Here is a 17,956-nt window from a genome sequence, read left to right as displayed (position 1 = left end):
TTTTATGAAATTGAAAAACAAACAATGGTCAATGTTATTTATGTGCGTGTGTATAAGGACAAACCATAACAAACACATAAAGGAATGTTCAGTATTCCCAAGAAGATTCATGATTATAGTTAGTATTCTAGGCTGGGGTAGAAGAGATGCAATTTAATGTTTTTGGGTTAGGGTACTATCAAGGAATCCACTATAAACACACACAAAGGAGTCCAGAGACTAATGAGAATATTATGAACCAATAAATACAATTATTGATCTGAGTTTACCTTATGTCCAAGTAAAGGAGAAAGAAAAATAAATAAAACTATTACATTGTAAAAGATGAGATAGCTATAATACATAATTATCATTGTAGAATAATTATAATATATAGCATGACTTCACAATTACTCTTTTCCTTGTGAATGAAAGAGATGGACTTCATGAGAATAAAAAAAAAATGGCAACTTGAAAAATGTCTGTCCTGTGGTGAAGCTGCCCAAGCCTAATAGGTGTTGCCTCAGCCCAAGCAACAGACAGTGGCTAACAGCTGGAGCCCACTACAGCTTCGAGGCAAGGGAGCTCCTAGCGTCCTAACAGCAAAGTGCAGTTTGGCCCACGGGCAGAGGGCACGCCCCTAGAGCGTGCTTCACACCCGGGGGGTGTGTCCCTCTCTATAAGGGGCGTGTCCACTGTGCGTGGGGGTGTATCTATCTCTGCGTAGGGGCGTGCCTCCCCCGGGAAGGCGTGTCTAGTTTGAATAGTGGCGTAGCTGGAGGGCGGGCTGGTTCCTCAGAGGCCTGCTCCGCGACGCGTTGTGGTGACATCATCAGCCCCGCGCCGACTGAATCCTGTCGCGGAAACGCGACTGGCGGCAGCTCTTTAGTTCTGGAGTCACTGGTGTCCTGCTGGCGGCATGTTACCTGCTGTGAAAACTGTGGAGGCGGAAGAAGAGTACGCGGAGGATTGTCCTGAATTGGTCCCCATTGAGACCAAGAACCAAGAAGAGGAAAATCTTGACTTCATCACTAAGATTCCAGTCACAATTGTCACCGGGTACTTAGGTAATTAAGGGGGGCTGCCGTGTCTCCTCAGGCACCCGGGCCTCCTGGCCGAGGACGAATCTTCGAGGTAGGGGCTGGGGCCTCTCTTCTAGCATTTTCAAAGGTAGTTTTGAAACTCAGACTCACCTAATGTTATGGTCTCTTGATTAAGTTGTCTTTCATTTGTGAAGCTCATCTCCCCTCAGTTTAGAGTAGAAATAATAAAGTCATCTGAGTTTTCTCATTAAAAAACAGAAAAACAAAAAACCAAAGCAAAACAAAGCCAAATGGTCTATTGTTATTAAAGGATGCCCTGGTCAAGGAAAAAAAAAAAAAAAGAAAGAAAAAGAAAACAAAGATGCCGACTGTAGATTGCCTGACACCTTGCTTAGTGGATTCCATTTCACAGGAACCAAACTCTTCCAGCCATTAGTGACAAGTCCTAAACTGTGCCCTCCCCTTTTGAGGTCCGCTTGGAAAGCACTGTTAAGAGATTGATTTAGAGTAAGACCTTTGTTTTGGGAACTTTCCTAAGCTGGGGGTCTTGAGGGTGCACCTCGGGGGTGTGGTCCTTGGAAAACACAGATTTGTGAAACACGGTGCAGTTTTCTGAAGATCAGTCCACGTGCTTATTTTTTGTTGGAAATGTCTAGATATCCTTTTAAAGCATTACAGTTAACAGCAACAACAAGTAAGTGGCTGAAAATGTGGACAAATAAAAATTGTGGAAAAAATATGAATCAAGTGGTACTCTCATTCCTGTGTGTTGCAACAGACAAGTTGAATCTCGGTGCACCCTTTAGATACAACAAAGAAATCACTGTTGTCTCCACACCACCAGGTTTTGTTTGTTTGTTTGTTTGTTTGTTTGTTTTTCCCCTTCTAGAGTCAGACCAAGGATATTCTAGATTTTACTTGGGCTTCATTTTTATAAAGGAATAACGTTTTGGATTCAGATGCTATTCTATAGAATCAGAGCAAATTTCCTGGTCCAAAGAACATACTTCAGAGTTGGCCCTTGGCCTTTCTGCATTTGGCTTACTGATAGATGAAAGGGACAATACAGGTAATGGCCTGAAGCTCTGAGATCAGGACTAACTCCACCAACCTCCTTGTTCCTGACTGAACCTAGGGGACAGCTGGCCTCCTGTGTCTTTTTTTAAATTTTGATATACCGGGAACACTGTTCCACTAGCCTCCACATTTTCGTTGTTTTTCAACCTATTTCTCTGGCTTCCATCCTTCAGATTCACTTCTGTATAGTTTTTAGTTTAATGTCTTACAGGCATTTCCATACTTAACATGTCCAACACTCTGGACACTAATAATTTCTCAAATCCTGCTCCTGAGATTCCCAACCATCTGCAACACTAACAATATTTCCTCCTAACTCTGGTAGTCCTGAGTCTCCCTGCTCCTTAATATATCTTGGTGCTAGCCCTACCTTTCACCAAAGTGTTGCTTGATTGTCACATCCTTTAGTGGGTTCTACTTGGGTGAAAACTTAAGTTCCTTAGCAGGAATTCAAGGACTTCTATGATCTGGTTCCTTCCTAACCCTCTAGCCTGTCAGATGGCCCAACATATTGAATTTACTTCTTAAGTGGTTTCAGCCTTCCTAATGCTGTAACTCTTTAATATAGTCCCTCATGTTCTGGTTAACACCCCCCCCCCACACACACACACACCATAAATTATTTTTGTTGCTACTTCATAACTAATTTTGCTAATGTTACAAATTATAATATAAATATCTGATTTGTAGGATAGTCTTAAGTGACTCCTGAAAATCATTTGACCCCACCAAAGGGGTCAGGACACAAAGGTTGAGAACCGCTATCTTATAGGTACTGCTTGGAATACTTCTTCCTGTAACTACTCCACCTAGCTCGCCCTTTTAAGTTTTCCATAGCATTTTGTATGTCTCCTATTAAATGATCAACCTGCAACAAAATAACTTTCTAATTTGTTTCTAGCTCCTCCACCATCTTCCCCTACTTAACATTTTTAAGGTCCATGGAGGCAGAAACTTCAATTGGGTGCATGCTAGATACTTTTGAATGAATGTGAATTATACTGCAATGTCTTTTTCTTCATAATGTGGTTAATTATTAAGCCCTAAAAGTTCTCCAGAGAAAATCTCTTATATCCATGGCTTTCAACTTTCCCATTGGCCTGTACATAATTATGTTCAAGGCCTCCTGTTTTAAAAATTTCCTCATTGTTCTGTGTTCTTAGATCTGTCTCTCCTGCACGTCACCCAGTTACATTGAGCTTTCTAAAGTATCTTAAAGTATCTCTTCAAAAACTTTTAAAATGAGTATGACCTAAAGTATTGAAGATATTAGTACCTTGTTATTTCCTTACTATCTCCTGGTTATACCCTATGAAATTTGCAAATGTATTTTAGTAGATGTGCAAACTATGTGTAAAAACATTTTAGCATTATTGCTTGTAACAGTGAAATATTGAGGACAACCGTAATGGCTACCTACATAAAAATGAATGATTTATTCCAATAATTGAACTGCTGTGCAGCTAAGATATTGTTTAAAGGTATTTTTTTAAAAACGTATTTCATTATGAACTTGAGAATTTTTGGTTCACAAGATTATGTTTTTCTTCTGCTTGAGATGAACAAACTAGGTTTGTTACGCCACCTGCTGGATAAAGTTAGTGTAGTCTTAGGAATTTCTCTACTGATAGTCTGTTGTGTATACTTACTACCTCTGTACTCTGTTTCATAAAATCAGTGTTATAGTAATAGACTGCTTGAGCATACTAAAAGTAGCTATATAGTCAACCTGAATTTATAGCTAGTTTGTGGTTGTTGAAATAGGTTGAATAAGTTTAGAGAAATAACTATTAAGAAAGCATCATGAAAGAAATCGACATTTTTTTTAAAATAGGTGACTTTTCTTAGAAGTTATAATTCATTAAGTTTTTATTGAATATAAAATTTAAACAACCTTTATTGCTGTATAAATTATGAAGATATTATTTTAGTCATATTAAGTTAGAAAACTGACTCAACTTGTAAGATTGTTTATAATTACTTACATATATAAGTAATAATTTCAAAGTTTTCAAAGATTTTTAAAATTTCTTCTCTAAAGCCCTCTGTTCTGATTTTAAGTAAAGAAAAATGGCACATAAATTTTTGTTTTTGTTTTGTTTTTTTGGTTTTTTGAGACAGGGTTTCTCTGTGTAGCCCTGGCTGTCCTGGAACTCACTCTGTAGACCAGGCTGGCCTGGAACTCAGAAATCCGCCTGCCTCTGCCTCCCAAGTGCTGGGATTAAAGGCGTGCGCCACCACTGCCCGGCTACATAAATTCTTAGAAACACTAAGATATTTTACATTTTTTGTTTTCTCAAAATTAGTCTTTGACCTTTATTGCTTTAATATATTATATAGGTGCTGGAAAGACAACACTTCTGAACTACATTTTGACAGAACAACATAATAGAAAAATAGCAGTGATTTTAAATGAATTTGGAGAAGGTAAGTGAAGCTTAATGACTGTTATGTTGCAGTAATGTTTGGGACCCTTTATTTTACTGCTAGATTGATGCTCTGTACTTAAAGATAAGATTGGATGGTATTACGATATGAAGCCACTCTGAATAGTTATCAGAAAAATAGGATTAATTTTTATTAACCTAGCCTGGAGTTTGTAGTGTAGTGGCAAAAGACAACAAGAGAGACCCTGCCTCCAGCAGGTGAGAACCAAACTCTAAAAGTTTGACCTCCACACATAGTCCATCTGCATCAAACATGACACCCCCCCCACACACAAATAAGTAAAATATGTTTAAAGAGATCGATTGATTGTGGTGCAATGTTTCCTGTATGCCAAGGAAGTTCTGCTTCTCTGAGCTATGCTTTAAGGAAGGATTCTAATGGTGCTTTGCTAGCTTTTTATTAATTGATATTTTATTATACACTGATTATTTTTACTTTTTATTTCTTACTGTTTACTTTATTTTGTAGTTTTTATGGTTTTTGCCTTTTGCAACATCTCCTGAACTTTCTCTTTATTAATATTGGATGTAGCTTAGTATTATATAATACTCTATCATCATCCAACTAAAACAAGAAATGAAAATATATATTTTTTGTTTTGTTTGCTCTTTAAAACTTTTCCCTGGCATTGGTACATTGTATGTAAAACATCTAAAATCATTCTTATGATAAACATCTCATGTGTATTTACTTCCTAGGTAAACCTTACTATAAGACTTTTTTATTTGACTCAAAGCTTAATTTTTAAATGGCTACATGATACTTTGGCCAAAAACCTTTGTGAGAATGAAGTCAAGTCTTACTGCATATTTAGAATCCTGAACAGTCTTATAACAGGAACCACCAATTTAATATGGAATTAAAAGAAAACAGTCTCATAAGAGAAGAACATAAATTCCTTGTAAAAAGAACATAAAAAACCCAGTGTTTAAAAGTATCTCAGTATATTTAGAAAGTTGACAGTAAATGAGATGAAAAATGTTTTCAGGGTAGTCCTTTTATTAAAAAATATGAGCCGGGCATGGTGGCACACGCCTTTAATCCCAGCACTTGGGAGGCAGAGGCAGGCGGATTTCTGAGTTCAAGGCCAGCCTGGACTACAGAGCGAGTTCCAGGACAGCCAGGGCTACACAGAGAAACCCTGTCTCAAAAAAAAAAAAAAAAAAAAAAAAAAAAAGAACTGGGCAAGTGAGAGTCCTAAGGAGGATAGAATTATATTTTTCAGTTTTAGAATTGTCTTCCTAGGAACTTAAATTATTTAATATTGTATGAATATATTTTATGTAAATAAGTGATTTTTGCCTGCATGTATGTTTATATACCACATGAATGCTTGGTGACTATGGAGGTCACAGATGGTTTTAGATCCTCTGGAACTAGAGTTATAGCCAGTTACGAGCTGCCATATGGGTGCTGAGAACCAAACCGAGGTCCTCTGCAAGACCAGTAATTGTTCTTGACCTCTGAGCCCTTTTTTCAGCCTCTATTCATTTAATTTAAAAAAATATATTTTTATTTCTGTGTGTGTGTGTGTGTGTTTGTGTGTGCACGTGCGTGTGTGTGCGTGTGTGTGTATGTGTGTGCGCGCGTGCGCGTGCAGGCCCTTGGACCTTAAGTCCCCTGGAGCTGGAGTTATAGGTAGTTGTGAGCCATGGTTCGATGTGATTCTGGGAACTGAACTTAGGTGCTCTGCAAGAGCAGCCAATGCTCTGAACCATCTATTTGTTCAGCTCTTGTTTTTTACATTCTTGAGATAAGGTCTCACTGATTGGCCTAGGCTGATGTGGAACTTGCTTTGGAACCCAGTTGTATCTTAAACTCCAGATCTTTTTGCCTCAGGCTCCTCAGTGTTGGAATTACAGGTATATACCGTGCCTGGCTCTATTTAGTGTTTATAGAAAGAAAAGTTAAAATCATCTGGCATGCCATAATTTAAATATTTACTGGATTAAATACTTACTTTGGGTTTGATTTTTTTTGTTGCTGTTGTTTGAAAGAAAAGGGACTCTGGCTGGCATCACTGAAGAGTCATCAGTATACTTCCTGACTTTCAACTTGTTAGTAAAATTTTAAGTTTTATTTATTGATTTAGAGTTATGAAAAAAATACATGTTCTAAGCTATAGTTTCTGCATTATAATCTGCTGTTCAGAACTTCATTTCTGGAGGGCTGGAGAGATGGCTCAGCGGTTAAGAGCACTTTCTCTTCTAGAGGTCCTGAGTTCAATTCCCAGCAACCACATGGCGGCTCACAACCATCTGTAATGAAATCTGGTGCTCTCTTCTGACCTGTAGGCATACATGCAGGCCGAATGCTGTATACATAATAAATAAATAAACAAATCTTTTTTTAAAAAAGAACTCTATTTCTGAATCTCCTCCTCTGGGTTTGTTGCTGTTGTTGTTTTGGCTAGTGAACATAATATAAAAACTGCCTATTTGTATTTTCAGGGAGTGCAGTAGAGAAATCCTTAGCTGTCAGTCAAGGTGGAGAACTCTATGAAGAATGGCTGGAACTTAGAAATGGTTGCCTCTGCTGTTCAGTCAAGTAAGGACTGGGTTTACTTTGTGCCTGTTGACTGACTTAAGATGTCTGCTGATTATATTTCCAGCTTCGATTTTCCTTTATAGATTTAATTGAATTTACTTATAGCTTATACCATTGTATTTTGGGGTAGGATATACATTTATTAGATTGTATCTTCTTTGTTCCTTGCTATTTTCTGTTTGTTCTAATGTTTTTATTCTTTCACTGAATTTTTAAAAATTATTTTCAGTGTCTTATTTCATATATAAAGAAAGATTATTCTGAGTTTAATGCATCCTCAGTCTATTTCCAAGTATTTAAATCTCTTTTTTTTTCTTAAAATTTTTATTTTCATGTGTATTACCATTCTATCTGCATGTATGCCTGTGTACCACATTCATACATGGAGCCCACAGAGTCCAGAGAGAGTGCTGAATGCCTTGAAATTAGAGTTACAGACAGTTGTAAGCCACCCTATGGGTGGTATGAATTTAACTCTTGGAAGATCAGCAGTTGCTCTTACCACAGAGCCATCTCTCCAGCCTCTACGTATCCAACCTTTTTAAAATAAATGATTATCATAAGAAAGAATAGCCATGGCCTGGAAGTTGTCTCTGTAGATAAAGTGCTTCCCACATGAGCTTGAGGACCTAAGTGTGAAACCCTAGTACCAACATGGAAAGCCAGGGGTTGTAGTGTGATTTACCCAGGGCTGGGTAGGCTGGGACTGGTAGCTCTCTGGAGCTCCCTGGCCTGGCATGGAGGAATAGCTGATTGATCAGCTCCAGGTTCAAGTGAGAGACCTTGTCAGAAAAAAATAAGGTAGGAAGACATTGAGAAAGATACCCAACATTGGTATCATCTGTCCTCCATGTGCATACGTGCATATACACGTCACCACACTTGCTGATACAAACAAACAAACACATAACAAAGAAGGAAGATCCAGCCAAGGCTGATGACACAGACTTGTAATCTGAGCTACTTGAGAGCTAATAGGAGGATTGCAAATTCAAGGCCTACCTGGGCTACCAAGTGAGTCAGAGCTAGCCTGGGGAACTTAGTGAGATCCTATAACAAAACAGAAAAGTAAAAAGAAGACTGGGAATGTAGCTAAGTAGTAGCTTGCTTGCTTGCTTAACGTGTGTGTGGCCCTGTGTTCAAATCCTAGTATAACACAGAAGCAGAGGAAGAACATTTTGTCACAGCATAAGTTTCCATGGGCAGTGTCTACTTAGTTTACTAAGCTGCCATCAGTCCTAGAAGAGTACCTGACATACAGTAACAACTCAGATAAATCATTTGATAAACTCTTGGATAAATTATCATAATTACTACATGTGCTATTGATTTTTCTATACAGTAGTGAATTAAGTTTCTCCCTTGTTATTGTGATCTTAGATGTTTGACACCAAGTCAAACTTTTTGGAAAAAGGAAGTAGTTATAAAGTCTTTTTTAACCAAAAGGCAACACATTCAATATTTGTCCTTATTTTTGGTATTATAAAAATAAAAAACAGGTAGTGAAAGCCTCTAATGTCAGCGTTTGGGAGGTGGAAGCAGGAGATTGAAAGTTCTAGGCCAGATTGAGTTGCATAGTTAGATGCTGTCTTCTTCTTCTTTTTTTTTTAAGAAATTACATTGTATCTTAATTCAGTGGTATGCAGTGACATTCCTTTCAACTTAGTCACTTTCCTTATTGAACTACTCTAGATAATAAATTCTATTATTTATACTGGTTTTCTTTTATAAAGCTGTAAAATAAATAATGACTTTGGTTAGGTAGCATACTTTGCTTTTTGTTTTAATAAAGTATTAACTTAATACATACCACCTCTGTCTGTATTTGTACCTATTTTTTTTAATATTAGATATTTTATTAGAATTTAAATTTGTGTGTACTTGAGAATATTTTTATGTTGTATTGTTGACTACATTTTAAATTGCTTTTAGATTTAAAAATGTTCAGGTAGTCAGTTATTACTATGTTTTTGGTATTTTCCAGGGACAGTGGCCTTAGAGCTATAGAGAATCTGATGCAAAAGAAGGGCAAGTTTGACTACATACTCTTAGAGACCACTGGGCTAGCAGATCCTGGTAAGAGATGACATTACTAGACACCAACATACACTTCTTTGAGACCTTAGAGAAATATTTGAAATAGTATTTTTTTTGTATATGTTTGTGTGGAGTGTATCCATGTGTATGCGTGTTCAAATGTGTGTGGGCTCATGTGTGTGCCTGTTCATGTAGAGACACATCTTCTGTTCTAATACTAATGAGACCAGTTTTCCATAGTGAATTTTATTTTGGTCTTTTAACTACTCTAATTTTCTTCTTAAAATTATATCAATTTGTTTATATATTTATTTTGGTTAGAAGGGATGAGGGGGGAAGAGGAAGATAGAAAATGAATAGATATAAATAAATGAGAATGAATATGAATTTGTATGCTTGGTGTTAAATGTGGAGTTCAGAGGACAGCCTTCAGGACTCAGCTCTCTTTGTCCACCATGCTGGTTAGCGCCTTTCTCTCTCCATGTGGGTCCTGGAACTTGAACTGAAGGTATCAGGTTTGGCAGTGGGCACCCTTGCCTGCTCAGCCATCTCACTGGCTTCTAATTTTTTTTTTTTTTTTTTTTTTTTTTACTGTTTTTGAGTGTCTTGCACATACAGGTGTGTGCTCTGGCCCTAAGCTATGCCCTTAGCCAGTTTTAATGGTTCTGATTTATCATTTGCAGCTACATATACTCTGATAAACCTTTGTTATCCTTATGCTAGTCATCCCCCACATACTTGTTTGTCTGTTCATTATTATTGTAAATTAATTTATTGGTTAAGTGATGATGTGCTACAAAGCCTCTTTTTATATTATTCTACTCTTTCCTTGTGTTCAAGCTTGTTTTGGTATTGTATTGCTTTCAAGTTCTTTGCTATGAAGAGTTACCTCAAAATTTTATTTGATGTCTAAGATTATGTTTCCTTGAAGAATGAATCCCTTGCCATTTGTCCCATTAAATCCCTCTATTCCTTTCCCTTCCTGACATTGATCTGTATTGGTTTATGTATATGCATTTGTGCCTGATGTGGGAAGGTCAGAGGACTTTCCTTTACCTGTGTGCATTGATGGGGAATTCCTCTTAATAACTTCTGTATCTTACCCAAACATGTTTTCTTGAGCATGTTTGAAAGCTAGATATTACTGGGACATGTGAAGAGGGAAGCTATGGAAATTGGTGACCAGACAGACAGATGAGATAAAATGGCTATTAGTTTCTGCCTTCAAATATCTAGTATGGCTTTCTTGGATGTGTTCCATTCACCTAGTACTACATAGTAAATTCTTGCTGCTGTGAGGGGATGGTTAGACTTACTTCAGAACTCTCATTCCTTTTGCTCTCAGTCCTACAAAGCAAATTCCCCCAACTATAGAAGTGATTTTAAAAAATGTATTCTTGAAATCTTTGTTGTTATCATTGACTTTTTTCCTTTATTACTTTCCAGTTAGTTCTATTTCTTGCCTTTTGAAGAGTTGTTTCTGTTAAAGTAGTAGGATTTTGTAAACTATTCTTACACATCCTCTTTTTGGGGGTGGGAATTGAGTTAGGGAAAGACCACAGTAACTCACTGTCTTATCATTCTGTTGCTGTAAGGAGACACTTTGACCACAGCTACTCTTACAAAGGAAAGCGCTTAACTGAGGCTTGGTCACAGTTTCAGAGGTTTAGTCCATTATCCTTATGGTGGGGAGCATGGCAGCCCAGGGACAGATATGGCAGTTGAGGGTTCTACATCTGGATCCAAAAGCAGCTGGAAGGATCTGGCTTGAGTTTTTGAAACCCCAAAGGTCATCCCCTGTGACATACTCCTCCAACAAGGCCACACCTACTCCCAACAAGACTACACTTCCTGATCCCTGTTAAGTAACACCATTTGCTAATGACCAAGCATTCAAATATATGAGTCTTTGGGGGCTATTCTTATTCAAACTACTACCACAATCCCATAGAAACTTTGACTATTACTCTTCTAAATTTATGGTTAGAAAACTGATCTTTTCTTATTATTTGGTTGTTCTAATTTTGACATGTAAATTTTTAAAAAAATTTTTGTTCAATCAGGTTTTGAAGAAGGGAGATTCTGTAATGTAGTTCAGAATTTCTCAGGCTTGACACAGTAATATTTTAGATTGTCCAGTTATCTTCTGTGAGAGGTGTGTCTTAGTTAGGGTTTTACTGCTGAGAATAGACACAGTGACCAAGGCAACTCTTATAAGGGGAATATGTAATTGGGGCTGGCTTACAAGTTCTGAGGTTCAGTTCATTATCATCAAGGTGGGAACATGGCAGCATTGAGGCAGGCATGGTACAGGAGGAGCTGAGAGTTCTACGTCTTCATCTGAAGGCTGCTAGTAGAAGAGAGACTTCCAGGCAGCTAGGATGAGGGTCTTAAAGCCCATGCCCACAGTGACACACCTACTCCCACAGGGCCACACCTTCTAATAGTGACATTTCCTTGGCCAAGCATATACAAACCATCACAGGGTGCTATCTTGAGCATTATAGAGTGTTTAACAGCATCCCTACCTTCTACCTACTAGATGCCAGTAGCATATTCCTAGAAGCAACTGAAATTATCTTCAGACATTACCCAGAATTCCTTGGGGAGAAGAATCTCATACTCCATTCCATCATCTTCGCTACTTCTAAGCACATACAGCTGGTTCTTGTGCATCCTGTAAGGATTGTATTACATGAAAATAATGTTTAGAATAAAAGCTATAATACAAATTTACAATTCATCTTGGTAAGAATTAAGACTTAAAGCTATTGACTTGAATTAACATCAGTGAGTTTTTAAAGTTAAAAAACTATGATGTTAACACACCTATTCATTTGGCTAAGTGAAGAAATGAATAATTTTTTGTATCAGTGTTTAGTGTCATGATGCCGTAGATTTACTCTCTTCTCCTTTATTAATTAAAACCATGTTTTTAACCAAGAAAGTGGAAATAATTCTTATTGGCAATTCAGTTGTTTCTCACTTAGGAGATTGACACTCTCCAGTTCTTAGCTAAATAATTGTCATGGTAAAGTAATTTCCTTGAAGAGGACAGACATTGATTCTGCTCCTGTTACTCACAAATCCTATTTCAGTCAAATTGGAAAACTATTAAGTTTTTGGGAAAAAATCAATAGGTATCAGGAACCCATTAGATCTTGTGGCCCTTGCTATCTCTTGCATGAGTAATCACTGTAAACAGCTGACAGGTGTTTCACTGTTGACCCAGAGTGATGCTTAGGGGAACCACATCTTGTCAGAGGAGGGAGACAGCTTTAGACAGTGCAATGAGTTCAGTTCTCCTCGTTTGCCCCTGTGCTCATTCTTCTAGACAGCACCATCACTAACGGGGATGGTAATGCTTGGAAAAATCACATACTTTCCCTTGCTGTCAGCTTCCTTTTTCTGTATTGTAGCTCACTAATCAGGATGTGTGGTTTTGTGTTAAACCAGCTTCTGTCAAAAATAAGTTTGAATTTTTTCTTAGAAATTATTTTCTAAGAATAATAATTTTATATCCAGCACCAAGTAAATATATGATGATGAATGATTACCACCAGAGAACTTGTAATTTTTCTTGTTCTTTTCTTTTATAAAGATTACAAGTGAAATGTATTGTGACTTTTGGGAAATCACTTTTGCAAGTGATTTTTGGAGTTAATGTATTTTATTTGCTTTTCCTTGGGAGGGATTTATTTTTTGTGAACTATATGATAATCATATTCAGAAAGTGAGAAAAAAAAAAGTCCTGTGTGTCCTCAGCTATTGTGTCTAAATTGTTGCACAGTATTCATGCGTAAATTATTTTGGCATCAATAAGAACATTCTGTTTGATGAGGGTTAACAGTTTACTGTTTAGAAACAGGGAGAGGAGTAGGATGACCGCACATCTTGAATCGTCCTCATATTGCAGTTCCCATGAGAAGACTGAAGTATAGGTTTAGTTTGTGTGTGTTTAACAGCAGTTGCTGAAAATTAAGACAATTTGAAGAAATACTTTATTTACTGAATATTATTATACTATGTATTTTCAGGTGCAGTGGCTTCTATGTTTTGGGTTGATGCTGAGTTAGGGAGTGATATTTATCTTGATGGTAAGTTAAAACAATTTCTTTTAAAGTAGTATTTTATGGTTGGTTGCATTTTGTTTATATTGTAGTTTTAATTTCCATACCATTGTTCTTTTCCAATTGTTTAGTTTTTGATGAATCAAGTTTTGTTCATAGGGTTCTAAAGTCCTAGAAAGTGATAACACCAGATGGTTAGCTATTGATATCATCTCTGACTACGGACTTCCACCGAGGCTTTCCTTTCAAATTACTCTGCAGACTGCCTGTGTCCTCTGTTGCCATGGTGTGCTTAGTTAGTTAGCTAGAGCTTTGTAGGGAGTCAGGAAGACAATGGAAAGAATGATCTTTCATTCTCTGCTTTCATTTTTCCTTGAAAATAATTAAGAATGCTTCTAAACACACATACGCTACTTAACTCTTGTCAGTCTGTAAAAATTTATAAGCTTGATAGTACTTTCTTAGTGTGGCAACTATATTCACTTTCTCCTGTTGTCTCTCCTTTCTTTTTAAACCAATCATGTAGACTATAGGATAAGAATCTTTGAAGCTGTGTTTCGTTGAGAAGTACTATAGATAGCATGTAGCTTGTTGTGTTTCATAGACATCAGATTCTGCTGTTATTTTTAAAAACGATTTGACTTATATTCTGAAATTGCTGAGCTAATTGATCTTTTGAGAACTTAGATACTTGGTATGATGCTTTGTTTTTGTGAGCTAGGTGTATTAGCAGAGGGCAGGAATATAATATCCTAAGATGGCTCAGATTCTTTAAACAATTTATTTAGAAAAGCTTCACTTTGACTGTGAAAATAAAAACAACATGCCTTATATACTTTTTCTTACTTTACTATGTATTATGGAATTTGTCTTAGTTTGGGTTTGAAACACCAAAGAATTTTTTTTTGTTGACTTAATTTAAAATTTCTATTTTATAAATTTTCTAGTTTCTTAGCAACAGAGCTAACTTATTCCTGAGGTTGAGTTAAATTGCCACACTGATTAGAGAAAAAATATTTTATGGAATAACATTTGTGAACTGAAATATGTTTTAATTTTTCAAGTATAGTTGCATAATACTGATAACTTTAAAAAATGACTGATATGTTTATTTCTTTATAGGTATCATAACTGTTGTAGATTCAAAATATGGATTAAAAGTAAGTTGAGCAAATATAACTTGCTAATTGTCAAGGAGTAGGAATAAGGGGTTGGTTGTATTGTTTTCTGTTTCTTAAGAAAAATCTTTTTCAAGATGCACTTTGTATGTGCCATTATTATTATTATTATTATTATTATTATTGTGTGCTTTTAAACTTAGTATTTATTTTAGTCTGGGTGTTATTTTAGGTTGGGTGTTGTGATTAAAAATTGGAGTTACTATGGTATTTTATAAGGTTATATAGGATAAAATTTGGATACGTGTTATTCTCACTAGAATCCATTCCCATTATTGGATTTTATAGGAAAAAAAAAACCCAGCCTAATAAACTATATGAGATCTTAGTTTTTGTTATAAACTGTTAGGAAACACAAACTACATTAGTTTTTCTTAAAGTACTGATTTATTTAATTTTGAAGTATTCTGTGAATACTTTAGCTAACTGCTGATGTCTTTAAGGTTTGTCTCAATTTATAAAATGAACTAAGGAAAAAAAAAAAAAAAAAACAAATAAAATGAACTAAGATCTTAACAGCTTATTGCTGCTTAAAATAAACAGCATTTCCCAGGTTTTCAAGTGAACTGAGAAGTTTTTTAAGGAAACAAATGTTACAAAAGGCTTTGGAGAGTGAGCCTGCCTCTGTGCTGGCATCAGCTCTCCAGCCTGTCTGGGCATATGGACTGGGAACAAACTCGCAATTTCATACAGGCTGGGTATGATTGCATACACCTTTGTCTCAGAAATTGGGAGGTAGAGACAGGCAGATGTCAGTGAGTTAGAGGACAGCTTGATCCACGTAGTGAATTCTAGGCCTGCCAGTGCTGTATAGTAAGAACCTGTCTCAGAAAACGAGCAAAATTTCTTGGGAGTATAAACTTGGTGTTTAAACGTTAGTTTAATATTTTACCCCTTGATGTATCTAAATTTAATTTTTATGTTGGTCTTTCTCCCAAATCTTCAATAAAATTATGTTTTAGGAAAATTTACCAGGCCTGTCCAAATGGCTACAAGTCTATGTTACTGGCTCTTCCTACCCTCACTCTTAGTACCCTAATTTGACACATTTGAATCCTGTTTTAGAGTTTAGAATTTAAATTTATGAGTAGACTAGGGATAAAAGGAAGATTGCAAATATTATACTTTTGGCCAGAAAAATTCTAAAGGCTGTATGTGTGTGTGTGTGTGTGTGTGTTCGAAGGGTCTACTCTTTAGCTCATGAAGTCTTAAATTTGGTTTGGAATCCAGTCTGTCCTGAAACTCATATTCTTCCTTCTTAGATCTGTGTGCTGGGATTATAGCTGAGGGTCACCACACTTTGCTTAATGAGGTTTTGTTTTTTGTTTTTTTGTTTTTTTTGTGTTTTAAAGATAAGTTATAAGTCACCGTAATGACTGTTTTCAAAACTTTTTTTTTAAATGTAAAAAGAAAGCACCAGAAAATTTCAAATTCTTTGTTTTGAATATATTTTTAGGCATGTTTGAATTAATTTCCTCTCTAAGTTGACTCACAAATTTGGGGTACATACGATAGCAGCCAGAACATTTTATTTGCTTTTATTTTTATACATTTGACATGCTATATCCAAAGTCAAACTCTAGCAATTTATGCTTATAGAAATAATTTTATACCTATAGTTGGATATAGAGAGGAATTAAATAGAATCTTTTACTGGCATGATAAAGATCCCCCAAACAAAGCAATGTTCTGAATAATACAAATGTAGTATATGTTTAACCCCTTGCCACCTTGATAAAACCTCTTAAATTATTAAATCAATATACCTACACAAAACTGACATACTGTCAGGATAATGGAAACTTTAGATTTTCCAAGTCATATGTCAGATAAATAACTTTGCCTTTATATAAAGAATTTGCCAACTTGTCCAATTCCTCTGGTTGCAAAGCTTGACCTCAGTAGCTGCTTGTGATTCAAAGAATTCTGAGGCAGTACAAGTAATGACAGTTGGATAATGGGCAGCAATTTAAGGGTGTCATGCTTCACAGAGCCAGCCCATCACAAGTAAAGCTGAGAAATGGTACCCTGTGGCCAGCCAGCCAAATTGAAACTGAAGTGGTAATTGATATCATAGCCTATCACTCTAATGGGATTGTCACCCATTGATCTGAAATATTCATTTTTTAATCATGGCCAAAGAATTGGACAACTTAAAATGACAGCTCTCTATTCTCAAGGCTTGACATCTAGGCATTGACATTGTTCTTTTTAGTTCTACAAATGTGACAGCATTTAATGCAATAGAATCAATGAATGAAGTTTACACATAAAAGGTCAAGTAAGAGGTTTCTTTTTGAGCCTTCTGTTGTATTGCACAAGAGGTTGAAATAATTCAGTCAGAAAACAGTTTGGGTTGGAAAAGGCCAGGAAAATAAGTAGATTGACATTATGCAATAATTTTTTTTTCAAAGCTGAAACCACATTAGATCACTAGCCAGTCTTTGTAAAGAACAAAAACAAAACAAAACAAAACAAAACAAAACAAAACAAATACATGCTGCTATTTCTCTCCTTTTTCTTTGTCTGATGTCTGACATCTTTGACATTGGATTTGTTTCTACTGTGGTCAGCACAGTTCCTTCTCAGATAATGAAATTTTAGACCATTTTGATTTATTTTCTTTGGTCTTGCTTTTTTTCTTGATTCTGCAGGAAAGCACTCTGGGAGCTCTTCTTGAAATTGTGACTATAGTAATAATTTATTTTGAATCATTTCTTTGTGTCCCCCAGCTTTGTTGAGCCATAACTCACAAATAAAAATCGTATAGATTTAAGGCATACAATTTACTACCCTGATCTGTCTGTGTATATGTTGTGCAAACATTGTGGGACAATCAAGTGTTAACCTTGACCACCCACTGACATAGTTACTAGTTTTTGCTAGTTTAGAGGGTGTGATAACTGCAGATTCCTAGTATTCCCTCCCATAATCCTAATTATAGTTGCCCTGATGAATTAGCTTTCCAGAATAAGTTTCCAGAATTTATTCCTCCTGAGAAACTAGGACTTGTGTCCGTTGACCGTCACCTCACGTCTTTTGTTGTTACTGCTTTTGCTGTAGGTCACACTGTGAGTTTGAACGTTTAATTTTTGAATATGTTGGTTTGTTGGGTTCATTAGTGCCAAAATTATTATTGCCATTTTTTAAACCTAAACAAAAGCTACAGTCTAGCAGAGATGAGGACTTCTTTGGAGATTGGTATCTTTTTATAAAACTTTTAAATTGTATGCCTGTATATGTAGATTAGAACATCAGAATTTACATTTTTGTTCTTATTTTATAAATTGAAGTCCTGCTTCCAAATAACCTCTGAGTGGCAAGCAGAGTTTTGGTCTTTTTGCTAAGCCTGGCTTGGGAAGTAGGAATTTCGTAAGGAACCTGTAGTGCTGATACTCAGAAAATAAGTGTTAGTATACATTTATTACTTTTTATGTTTAGAAAGCTTTCATATGTGAATAGGCAAGGCATTTATCTCTTCTATGATTGTCACATGTATTTGTAATCAAGTTGTATACATTGGCAGACTTTTATTTTTGGAGGTTTTAAGTTATTTTAAGTATTTAATATTTCCTAA

General features: G+C 36.1%; 1 protein-coding gene across 4 annotated transcripts in view; it reads left to right on the top strand.

Moving 5' to 3' along the window:
* The first annotated feature begins 766 nt into the window (after positions 1 to 766).
* The window catches only part of Cbwd1 (COBW domain containing 1), a 42,035-nt gene continuing 24,845 nt past the window's right edge, over positions 767 to 17,956 (top strand). Inside the window, exons 1-6 of one of the 4 annotated variants that reach the window (XM_030250890.1) lie at positions 767 to 1,046; positions 4,440 to 4,526; positions 6,998 to 7,094; positions 9,079 to 9,170; positions 13,169 to 13,228; positions 14,324 to 14,361. Coding sequence is in view for 1 of the 4 variants with exons in the window: in NM_146097.3 (NP_666209.1) it covers positions 899 to 1,046; positions 4,440 to 4,526; positions 6,998 to 7,094; positions 9,079 to 9,170; positions 13,169 to 13,228; positions 14,324 to 14,361 (522 nt within the window). In the remaining 3 variants the exon portion in view is untranslated. Of the gene's footprint in view, positions 1,114 to 4,439; positions 4,527 to 6,997; positions 7,095 to 9,078; positions 9,171 to 13,168; positions 13,229 to 14,323; positions 14,362 to 17,956 lie in introns of all 4 variants that reach the window. The other 3 variants (XM_030250891.1, NR_033744.1, NM_146097.3) reach the window with 3 other exon arrangements.

The sequence above is a fragment of the Mus musculus genome, chromosome 19 (genome assembly GCF_000001635.26).
Source record: "Mus musculus strain C57BL/6J chromosome 19, GRCm38.p6 C57BL/6J".
NCBI lineage: Eukaryota > Metazoa > Chordata > Mammalia > Rodentia > Muridae > Mus > Mus musculus.
Note: the sequence above shows the minus strand (reverse complement) of the source record. Positions and strands in the feature narration are given on the sequence as shown.